At 33.2% G+C, this 12,669-nt stretch overlaps 1 protein-coding gene across 2 annotated transcripts in view; it reads left to right on the top strand.

Annotated features, from left to right (window-relative positions):
- Positions 1–11,833, top strand: part of Sox30 (SRY-box transcription factor 30) — a 71,836-nt gene extending 60,003 nt beyond the window's left edge. Inside the window, exon 5 of one of the 2 annotated variants that reach the window (XM_078051669.1) lies at positions 10,072–11,833. In XM_078051669.1, the coding sequence (XP_077907795.1) occupies positions 10,072–10,453 (382 nt within the window). In that variant the 3' untranslated portion in view covers positions 10,454–11,833. The remainder of the gene's footprint in view (positions 1–10,071) is intronic. The other variant, XM_078051671.1, reaches the window with a different exon arrangement.
- The last annotated feature ends 836 nt before the right edge of the window (positions 11,834–12,669 follow it).

The raw sequence follows: 12,669 nt of genomic DNA, 5'->3' as shown, positions 1-12,669 counted from the left end.
GCACCCTTGGTTTTAATCCCTTGGACCAAACACATACACACACACACACACACACACACACGAAGAAAGAAAAAGAAACACGAGACAAATACTTTGTGATGAAAGAAAATGAAAATCCAACATACTAAAACATGTGTTTCTGTATTGAAAGCAGTGGTCAGATTTAAATTTATAGCCTTAATGGATGGTCTACATTTAAAAAGAAAAATCTCAAATCAAAAACTCAACTTTACATTTTAAAAGCTGTAAAAAGAACAGCAGACCAAAGCTAAAGTACAAGAGAGAAAGTAGATATCAAAATACATATAGATAAAATAGTAGAAAACCAATCAATAAAATTGAAAAACGTGTAGCTACACTATGAAAAAAAGATAAATCACTAAAATCAGAAATGATATTGGGGATATTACTATCATCCTTATAGAATTAACAATGATTATTAGAGTATACTGTATACAATTGTACTCTATAAATTAGATAACCTAGATGAAGTGGAAAAATTCTTAGAAATACACAAATTACCAAAAATGACTCAAGAAGAAAGAAAAATCTAAACAAAACTATAGGTTATAATCAATAATTTAAGACCTCCCCCCAAAGAAAAGCTGTGGACCAGATAGCATCACTGGTGAACTCTACCCAGACACTGAAAGAGGTATTAACACCAGCCCTTCACAAACTCTTCCACAATATAGGAGAGAGGGGAACACTTTTAAGGTCATGTTACCCTATTACTAAAGGCAGACATCCAGGGAAAATAAAATTACATATACTTTATGAATGTAGATACAAAATATATTCAACAAAATACTAGCAGCCAGTCATAGTGACATATACCTAATCCTAGCTTCTTGGGAGGCTGAGGCAGGAAGACCACAAGTTGAAGTTCAACTTCAGCAATTTAGTGAGACCCTGTCTCAAAATAAAAAATAAAATTGACTGGGAATGTAGCTCAATGACTGAGTGCTTGTCTAGCATGTGTTAAGCTTTGGATTCAATCCCCAATGCCACAAACAAACACAAACTAGAAGATTGATGTAGCAGCATATAAGCAATAGCATGCAGGATTTATTCCAGGAATGAAAGCATGGTTCAGTCTCTGAAAGTTGATTAGTAGTGAAACTACATATCATCTCAACTGATTTAGAAAAGTATTTTACAAAACCTAATATACTTTTATTGAGAAAAATTAATTCCTAATTTCAAAACTTTACTCATCAAACTAGGAAGAGAAAGGAATTTCCTCAATATAATAAAGAAATTTATCAAAAATACACAACTAACATCATACTCAATAATGAAGGATGGAAACTTTCCCTGTAAGGTCAGGAATAAGAAAAGGATGTCATTACTTCTATTGAACATTGGAAGTTCAATCTAGATCAATTAGGCAAGAAGAAAAAATAATAAAAAGATTCCACAATGAAAAGGAAGTAAAACTACCTCAATTCTAATTGATGTAATTCTGTATGTAGAAAATTAATCTTAAGAGTTCACAAAAAAGACATTAGAGTTAATAAACAAATGAAGTAATTTCAGGGCATAATAGTGAAAATTAGGAAAGCAATTTCATTTATAAAAGCATCAAAAAGAATAAAATAGGAATAAATTTAATCAAGGAGACATAAGAATTGTAAACTGAAAACTGCAAAATGTTGCTAAAGGAAATTAGAGAAGATATAGATAAATTGAAAGACATCTGTGTTTGTGGATTGGAAGATTTAATATTGTAAATATTCCAAAGCAATTTACAGAGTTATTGCAATCCCTCTAAAAATCCTAATTTTTTTTCCAGAAGTGGAAAATATCTTAAAATTCATGTGAAATTTTAACTGAACTTAAGATAGCCAGAACAGTCTTGAAAAATGCAAAGCTTTGAAGGACTCATAAGTCCTGATCTCAAAACTTACTGTAAAACAATATCTATTTTGATGTGGCACAAGAGAATGAGAAGATAAGCCACACACTGGTTTAAAATATTTGCAAAAGACATACCTGATAAAACAACTTATCCAAAATGCACCAAAAACTCTGAAGATTCAACAATAAGAAAACAAGAAGCTTATAATTAAAAAATGAACAAAAGACCTGAATAAACATCTCACTAACGAAGCTATTTTGAAGGAAACAATGAGAAATATCACATCTTTAGGGAATTGCAAATTAAAACAGCAAGATACCACTACACATATTTGAATGTTAAACACAAAGCATTGCTGGATGAGTATGTGAAGCAACAAGAACTCTCATTTATTGTTGATGGAAATGCAAAATGACACAGCTACTTTGGAAAACAGATTGGCAGTTTCTTACAAAACTAAACATGATCCAGTGATTGTGTTGCTTGGTATTTACCCAAAGAAATTGAATTTTGTGTCCACTCAAAAACCTGTATATGGATATTTACAGAGGCTTTATTCATAATTTCCAAAACTTGGAAGCAATTGAGAATGTCCTTCAGTAGGTGAATGGATAAACTGTGGGACACCCAAACAATATTATTCTGTGCTAGAAAAAAAAAAGAACTATTAAGCCATGAAAAGACATGGAGGAAACTTAAATGAATCTTGCTAAGTAAAAGAAGCCACTATGAAAAGACTACATAGTGTAAGATTCCAACTATGTTACCTTCTGGAAAAGATAAAATCTCGGACATGATAGAAGAATTGCCAAGGTTCCTTGTAAGGAAGGGATGCATCAGCTGAGCACAGAAGATTTTCAGGGTGGTAAAACTTCTGTATGACAATTTAATGGTAGATTTATGCCATTATACATTTGCTAAAATGTATAATTTATAACACCAAGAGTAAGTCCTAATGTCAACTGTGAACCTTGGGTGATAATGATGTGTCAATGCAGGTTCTTCAGTTTTAATAAATGTTCCACTTTTATATGGGATATGCTAATAGAGAGGATGTTGTCCATTGTGTGTGTGTGGGGGTGGATTATATGGGAGATACCTGTACTTCTGCTCCATTTTGTCATGCGCCTAAAGTTTTTCTAAGGGATAAAGTATATTTTTAAAAAATGTATACCATATTTTTTTAAACTATGGTACTGGCATAAGGATAGAGATATATTTAGATCAATTGAATAGAATTGAGAGGTATAGAAATAAATATATATATCTGTGGTCAATTGATTTTCAACAGGGGTGCCAAGACCATTTAATGGGGAAAGAATAATGTCTTCAACAACTGGATATCCACATGCAAGAGAATAAAGTTGGATTCTTACCTCACACTACATACAAAAATTGAGTGAATTGAAGAAACTTTTTGACCTTGGATTTGAGAATGGTTTTATAGATATTAGAAACACAAGCAACAAAAGAAAAATAGATAACCGGACTTTTTCAAAATTAAAAACATTTTTGCATCAAAAGATACTATCAGAAAGTAAATAGATAACCTACAGAATAAAATATTTGCAAATCATGCATAATAAGGGACTTTTATCCAGAATATACAAAGAACTCACAACTAAATAAAAAGAATGAAAAAAAATGGGCAGAAAATCTGAATAGACATTTCTTCAGAGAAGCTATCCTATGGCCAAAAAGTACATGTAAAGATATGCAGTGGCCCCAGTGGCTCAGAAGGCTGAGGCAAGAGGATTCCAAGTTCAAAACCAGCCTCAACAACTTAACAAGACCCTGTTTCTAAATAAAATATAAAACCAGCTAAGGATGTGACTAAGGGGTTAAGTGCCCAGTACTAAAAAAAAAAAAAAAAAAAAGACTTTCAGAATTAGTCATTAGGGAAGAGCAAATCAAAAGGACAATGATTTACCATGTCACACCATTAATATGGCTGGAATTTTTAAAAAATTTTAAAAAACATTTTTGATGACTGTGTGGAGAACTGAAAGGCTCATATATTGCCAGTGGGAATGAAAAATGGTATAGACATTTTAGAAAAATGGTAGTTTCTCAAAAATACTAAATATAGAATTAGCAATGAGTCTACATCTAGGTATATATACCAAAGAGAATTGTATACTCAAACACTTGTCATTACAGAAACCATATGAATAGATGGAAGAAATAAAGAGCAGCTGTGATTACTGAATGGAAATTATCATTTTAAGCAATTCAGACTGTAAATTAGTTATAGTTAATTTTAGGATTGATATCAAGCTGAAATTTGAATTGAACTAGAGTTAGTTTACTATTGCTGCTACAGCAAATTATTACAAACATAGTGACTTAAACAATATAAATTTCTGGAAGTCAGAAGTCTGAAATGTGCTTCTGGGCTGCATTAGATTCTTAGGGCTAATATAACAAATTACCACAAACTTAGTGACTTAAAGAAATAATAATTATTCTTTCATAGTTCTGGAGGACAGAAGTCTAAAATTAAGTTGTCAACAGGGCCATCTACCTCCAAAGATTCTGGGGAAGAATTCTTCCAAGCCTCTTCCCAACTTCTGGTGGTGGCTCCCCTTTACTTTCTGTTTGCATCATTCTAATCTCTTTCTTTATCATCACCTGGCCTCTTTTCTGTGTGTGTATGTATGTCTCTGTGTGTCATCTTCTCTTTATAAGGACACCAGTCATTGGAATTAGTTCTACCCTAACCAAGTATAATCTCAATTTAATTGTATCTGAAAATATCCTATTTCCAAATAAGGTCACATTCTGAGATTCAGGGTAAATATGAATTTGGGGGGACACTATTCAATCCACTATGTGTGGGCTAAAAAAAATGGGGGCAGGGCTGTACTTTTCTCAGAGTCTCTAGGGGAGAAAGTTTCCTTCTCTTTTCAGCTTCTACATACCACCTGTGTACCCTTTACTCCTGGTTCTGTCCTCAAATCACTCTAACCTCTGCTTCTATTGTCACAACTCTTCTCATTCTGATGCTCCTGGTTACATGGAGCCTTACCTGGATAATCTGGGATAATCTTTCCATCTCAAAATCCCTGGTTTATGAGCAGAGTCCTTTTTGTTATTAAAGTTATGTACTCAGGTTCCAGGGGTGTCTTTGGGGGACTTTTATTCAGCCTGCCACAGCATCCTTGTTTCATGTCAGGTCCTTGGCAATCCATAGTTATTTGCATTTCTATTTATAGATTATGTTTAAAGAGGGTTTTAGAAGCATAGATCTTTAACATACTATACTTTGTTATTTTCATAGTTGGAGATACATCTAGCACTTACTCATGGTACATATTCAATGGACTATATATAGCAACTCACCAAGTTTCAAAGTTGTTGATTTTGTTCCCTGAATTGCTTGCCAACCCAGTGACTTTATTCCATGGATTATGCATTTTATTTTGGAATGAATTTAAACAACACAATACATTCAATCTATAGTTGAGCACTTGAGGTTAATGCGAGTGGAAGAAGGAATGTACAGATCCATGAATTGTCATTTTGCATGTGTCTTACTCTAGTTCGTGGGCATTCTCAAAGGAGAAAAGCAGAGCACAGAAGATTTTCAGGGTGGTGAATCAGTGTCTGTATGATACTTTAATGGTAGATTTATGCCGTCATACATTTGCTAAAATCTATAGAATTTATCCAAGAGTAAGTCCTAATGTCTTTAGCCCCTCTACTGGGACTAAAGACTACCCACAATGCCAGCCACAGTAAGCCACAGTAGAGGGTTTTTTCCAGGGCAGTAAGCACGAAGGTTGAATCCTTGATAGAATGTGCTAAAGACTAGAAGAAACTCTTGTTTCCTTCAGTAATAGAGGGAAAACTTGCTTTCAATTCCTCATGAATGGTATATTTTATTTATCAGTTTTTATAGAAAATTTAATTTGTAAAACAGAATAGTAGTTTGAGGAATAATTGAAAACAACATAAAATCTTTAGCCAATGCCTAGAAAATATTATTCTAATCATTTTCAATGATGCTTTCCCCACTACTATCACAATGCTTTTATTGTCATTTATTTTCATTCATGTAATCTGGGATTACCATTATCTTAATTGAATTTTTCGTTCTCTGAGTATGACACTAACCTTTCATTTCTGCACCAATATGTCATGATGCTGGCATTACAAACTTTAGCACATCTAGTACATATCGAGATATTAGGTCATTAAAAATATTCTCTCCTTCAATAGTAGAATCTCCATGAACCCATCACCCAGCTTCAACAATTAACATTTTTGCTTTTCTCGTTTATCCTATTTCCTATGACTTTTTTGAAGGAAGAGATCTTAAATATTTTAAAGCAAATCACAGACATATAATTTTATCTACAAATACATCAATACAGGTTGAAATCCCTAATTCAAAAATCCATAATACTCCAAAGTCCAAAACTTCATGTGTCTTATCAGTGCTCAAGAAGTTTCAGATTTGGGAGCATTTCAGATTTCAGGTTTTGGGATTAGAGATGCTCAATTGGTATTGTCTCTGTAACTATGAAAAAATCCAAAAAAAACCTCTGAAAACAAAAACATTTCTGGTCCCAAGCATTTTGGATAAAATATCCTCAACCTGCCTGTCTCATTCTCTAGTGACCCCTATTCCATTCTATTCTTCTACAAGATCAACTTTTTAGTTTCCACAAATGAGTTGAGAACATTTGATACTTGTCTTTCCATGTCTGATGTATTTTGCTCAACATCATGACTTCAAATTCCTGCAAATGACAGGCTTTCATTCTTTATGTGACTGAATAATATTCTGTTATACAGATAATACCATATTTTCTTTATCCATTTACCTACTGGAGGGCAACTGGTTGACTCTTTATTTTGGCTATTATGAATAGTACAATAAATATGAGAGTGAAAATACCTTTTTGGTATAATGATTCAATATATATACCCAGTAGTGGAATTGCTGGATCATATGGTATTTATAGTTTTAGTTTTTTGAAGAATCTCCATACTGTTTTCCATAATGGTGAAACTAATTTATATTACCACTAACAGTGTACAGAATCCTTGCCAGAATTTGTTACTTTTTAACTTTTTGATATGATAGTCATTCTAACTTAAGGGAGATGATATCACATTGTGGTTTGGATTTATATTTCCTGATGGCTAGTGATAATGAGCATTTTTTCATATACCATTTATATGTCTATCAAAGATTTTAGCTCTTTGGCACAGTGTGTTCCACATTCATCTCATGGTTATCTATTTGAGACCTGGAACCAGCCATTTTCCCCAGAAGCCCTAGTTCCTTTTAGTGAAAGTAGTATGGGATGCTCACTACTATTGAATTAACAAAGTATGTAGGCCTTGTCAGTGGAAATTATTTGAATATGTATATTTTTGAATGAGAAAAAATTACAAGTTTATTGCTACTTCCCAAATAAATACAATATTGCAGACTTTTTATTTCTTTGATTTTTATGAGATAGTATCTTTTCAGTCAAGTTAAAAATTTTAATTTCCAATAATAATTACATAATTATTTGCTTTATCATACTAAACATGTTTTTTCCTGAGCATAATTTTAAAATGATAGCAATAGTTTCAAATCAGCAATATCACTAACAATAAAATTCTTCAGTACATTTTAAGATTCATTTGTGATTCATTTTATCTTTATGATATATGTTACCAGCAAGGTACAATAAAAATACTAGATTTAAATTACTAGGGATTGAATCTAGGGTGCTTTACAGTGACTAAGGTACTTTCCCAGTCCTTTTTATTTTATTTTGGAATAGGGTCTTAACTAAGTTGGTGAGGGACTTTCTAAATTACTATGCTGGCCTCAAACTTATGATCCTCCTGCCTCAGTCTCCCAAGTCACTGGGAATACAGGTGTACCACTTTGCCTGGTTAGTGACTGACTTTTAAAAAAATAAGTTCATTTAAAAATGATGTAATATTCATGTGGTTTCAAAGTCCAAACCATAATTCAAGTTGTATGTTTACAAAGATCTAGCTTCTATCCCTATCTCCTCTCTCCTTTCTTCTTTACCCCATTGATAACCATCTTTATTTACATTTTTTCCTAGCTTTGTTTTTGCTCTTTTTGAAAGTAAAAGTACAATGTACATTTATGTGTGTTTATGAGCACATTATTAAATAAAACTTCCTGTGAGACTTACCAATCACACATTGAAATAGTATTTCCAGTTTCCAAAGTACTTATACATATCCTCTTGTTTCTCATAACAGACCTTTTAAATTGACAGAACAGGCAATGTTATCGCTATTTTATTAAGGACCCAAGTCTCAGATGATTGAAGAGCTACTTAAGTTTACCAGGTTTGTATGTGGCACAACAAAACTAGTGCCCAGATAGTGTGGCATGGTATTTAAGAAAACAAGCTCTGGAGTCAGAGTGCCCTGTACTGTTCTGCCACTTACTAATTATGAGTTTGTGTAATATTAACCTCTTTTAAGGCTCAGTTTCCTCCACTGAAGAGATATTTATAGTATCTATCTCATGGGATTGTTCTGAGAAATAATTGAGACAACATAAAATCCTTAGCCAATGCCTAGAAAATATTATTCTAATCATTTTCACTGATGCTTTCCCCACTACCATCACAATGCTCTTATTGTCATTTATTTTCATCCATGTAATCTGGGATTACCTTTGTCTTAATTGAATTTTTCATTCTCTGAGTATGACACTAACCTGTCTTTGCTGCACCAATATAGTCGTTGTAATGCTGGCAATACAAACTTTAGCACACCTAGTATATATGGAGATATTAGGTCGTTAAAAAAACTTCTCCTTCAGGCCTTGCATAGTGTCTTGCTTACACTGAATCTTGAAAAAGATAGTTACCGGGTGAATTATTTCTACCTGAAGTGAGGACTTTGTGGAGCAGGTAGATTTAATATTCCTTCTGGAGAACCTATAAAACACAATGGACCAAGAGACCTGTAGCTGGGAAGTTGCGTGAACAAAATCATAGTAGCTAGAAGGATAGTGCATTCAGTACTAATACACATCCTCTTGTTTCTCATAACAGACCTTTTAAATTGAGGGCACACGTATTGCATTCAGGGCACACGTATTACATTTAAAAAGCCCGGAACTAAGATGTGGCAGTAGGAATGGAAAGCTAAAAATTTGGGGAGCTTTGACTCACATTTGTGATATTTAACATGAACAAGGAACCTAGCATTTGAAGATTTGGAAGTGGGAATTAGTTTCACAGTTTGAGATAGTATTCTAATATGTCAGTCATATTTATATTCTTAAAAGTAAACAAAATTGACTGACTGGCTTCTCTTTTCTTTCTTTCAAACGTGGGGTTATAAAATGAAATACCCAACTCATCATAGGTTTTGCCTAATGCATATAGTTATTATGTTTAAATTATTTGTCACTAGATGGAGTCCACGAGCCCACGGTGGTAGACCTTTTCTATACTTCTTCCTGTTATTCCTGTTCTTGACTTTTGAAGGAGATAATAATACTTTTTTTAAAAACTGGCAAATGATTTTGAATGGCAGAATTATTTGGTTGGCAAAAGTCTTTTTTCCCCCACATTCTTCTTTTCCAAAAAAATGTTTGCAAAAGACCTTAAAGATCACAGTTAAATTTCAGTTCTAAATCTTGATCGTATATGGTATGTGATAGTAAGAGTGTTTTTAATTTACTCTGTTATTGAATGTTAATTAAAAAATAAAATTGTTATCTTCTGTTCCAGGAATTCAGTGTTTAGGAGCTCTTGATTTCAACCCTTTTAACTTATATATTTTCTACCCACTATGAGCTTTCTTTCAAACACCAGTAAGAACAATTGTTGAATTATTTACCATGTCATTTGTTAGCTTGACAAAACATGTACCTGCATTTCCAAAACCTTTCATAATGTGAAATACCCTAAGAGGCCAGGATAAGCAAATTTTCTTTATCAAAGTCAGCAAAAGGTAAGAAGGCAGGAGCAAGTTATAAATAAATACTGGTGGTTATTCTAGTTGCAGACTTCCTTTGCTATTTATTTTGAGTAGGGACTTGGGCAGTGGGGAAAGAGCAAATGAATATATGAAATGGTTTCATAAAGGATCTTGGGAACTTTCCAGGCCCCAAAGAGAATGCAGTTAACTTTCTCAATTAGTTGGTATGCAAGGAAAGATTCGGGCAAGATCTAATCTAATTCCTTTTTTGTATCTTTCTGCCACAGCACATGTCCTTACAGTCGGCCTCCCTTTGGCTATGGGAATTTTCCAAGCTCAATGCCAGAATGCCTTGGTTATTATGAAGACAGGTACCAAAAACACGAGGCTATGTTTTCAGCTTTAAATAGAGACTACCCTTTCAGAGACTACCCAGACGAGCGCACACACAATGAAGATTCTCGGGGTTGTGAGAGCTTGGATGGGACCTCTTACTATAACAGCCACAGCCACAGTGGGGAAGAATACTTAAATCCCATGCCCCAGCTGGACATTGGGGCTTTGGAGAACGTCTTCACAGCTCCCACCTCAACTCCCTCTAGTATCCAGCAAGTCAACGTGACTGACAGCGATGAGGAGGAAGAAGAAAAAGTGCTCAGGAATTTATAATTTTAAAACAAATATGCACAGAAAATAAACATTTCTTAAAATATACTCTGGGTCAGTTGGTGTGAGAAAAAAAGCCTAGAATCCTTTGCTGAGAGTTTTCAGCCATGATTCGAGGAGTCAAAACCAAATTCTATTCATGTCTTCATAAAATGTTGATTAATGAAACTGGAGTCCTGATGTTTCATCGTAGGAATATTTAAAATATGAAGCAGATTACTTTTATGGCTGAAATTTGCACCAACATGTTATCATTACTTTATGTTGGCATGTACAAAATACAGAAACCTCACAATTGTGTGTGAGGAGAAAGGTAGTATATATCTGGCATAAGAAGTGTGATTTGCATTTTATCTCAGGATACATATATATTCTTAAATAATTTTTGTTTGGTGTTTATATAATACTTATATTGTCAGTTTTTATGTAACATTTTGAAAATATTTTGATAACTTTTAGAAGTGAATTGGGACTCAGTTACTAATTTACACCAATAACCAATTATAAGTTGCAAATGTGTTTTAATGGCACCTGGGTAATTCTTTCAGCTATATTTAGTCATTGCTGTCCCTAAACATTTTTATCATCATTTTAAAATATATTTTTTTTCCATTTGGTATGCATTGTTGTATTTTTGTTATAATTAAATAAACATAGATAAAATTGTTCTTGATGGATGTTTTCTGTTTGGATGATAGAAATAAGTATAATGAATATTGTTCATTTAAGATTATTTTTCATACCACATACAGATATTTATTTTTGTTTAATGGCTTTTAGAATTGTACAGAATCCCATTATCTTGCATGAGACTTGATATTGTATTAATAAAGATGTGCACATACTTATATTATTTCAAAACTGCTTACACATGTGTACATGTAACTTAAACACTCCTATGAAGGGGCAATGGTTCCAGATTTGGTTCAAGCAGCTGTCTTGAAAACCATGAGTTTACTCAAAAGCATATGAAATTTATTTAATCCACAATACACAAAAGCCCCTACTTATTAACCCCTGCTATGGGCAAATGCCCAATTATAGATAGCAAAGACCTTTTGGAATGGGATCAGGACCACTAGAGATGGGATCATGGTAAAAGACAGATCTAGAAGGCACAAAGTGAGTTGATGATGGATAATTGCCACAAATCAGTACACTTTTCCCTCAGTGATCTGTATAATTTGTGTAAATTGAGGTCTTGTTACTTAAACTGGTTGGAAATTGTGTATAGAAAACTGTTTTAAGCTTCCAACTTCTTCCTTTACTAAACCTGCATTTGTTTCTTAAACAAAGGTTGTTAATGTAATACATTTCATCAACCCTATTCTGACTGTACATAAAATTTTCACTCCCAATAAAATTTTTTATTTTCATGTTTTATATTTTTGTTATCACTCAACCCTATGCCATTTTGATGTGGTTAAAGAGCAAAACATGAATTTCTTGCTTGGTAGAGACTAAATATTATATCATTTCACATCCGAACTAGAGCAATATTGGTTGTATATATATTTAATGTCTATTCCTTAGGAGTGATGTATGCAACAATTTGACCCATTTTTCCAGATCTCATTTTAATAACACCTATGTAATTAAACTAGGTCTTCATCATAGACCTTATTCTTATAGAAAAATTGGTTGGGAGAATCACTGTGTAAAGTAGTAGAATGATAATAGAGCATAGTTCAGTATTTCTACCTGTTTTCAGGGTGGTCTTCCCCAGTCTTTTCTCTTAATGGCTGGACTTTTCTTTTAATCTTCTCCTTTTTCTTTAGTGCTGGGATCAGAAGTCAGGAATTTAGAATATTTATAGATCCATGGTATAATTTGGGTTAGGAAATATGCTTATCTCTTATTTAGAAAAGTGCCCAATTGTAGATATGCATGCATAACTACATATCTACTCCCTTATAGCTCTTCAAGTCACTGACTAAAGAACTACAGACTAAACAAAGCCCTGCCCCATTGGCAATAATTGATCTGCCTCTCCAAGTCATCAAAGGGAAAATGTTCTGATCTGGAAGCCACAAGTACATTGTAATAGGTCTCATTGCCTTGTTTGTTCTTATTATGAATTGGAGTTCAAGATATTTGTTATAAGAATAGTTTCCCTTTCCAAGTATGCATTGCAATGTCAATATGTTTAGGATGTTACTCAAACTGTTCCATGCTTTTGACATAACTGTTCTAGTCATTTGCAAATAAAAATAACCAGT

This window comes from Ictidomys tridecemlineatus, chromosome 1, assembly GCF_052094955.1.
Source record: "Ictidomys tridecemlineatus isolate mIctTri1 chromosome 1, mIctTri1.hap1, whole genome shotgun sequence".
NCBI lineage: Eukaryota > Metazoa > Chordata > Mammalia > Rodentia > Sciuridae > Ictidomys > Ictidomys tridecemlineatus.
The sequence above is the reverse complement of the archived record's forward strand: the minus strand, read 5'-3'. Positions and strand labels throughout refer to the sequence as shown.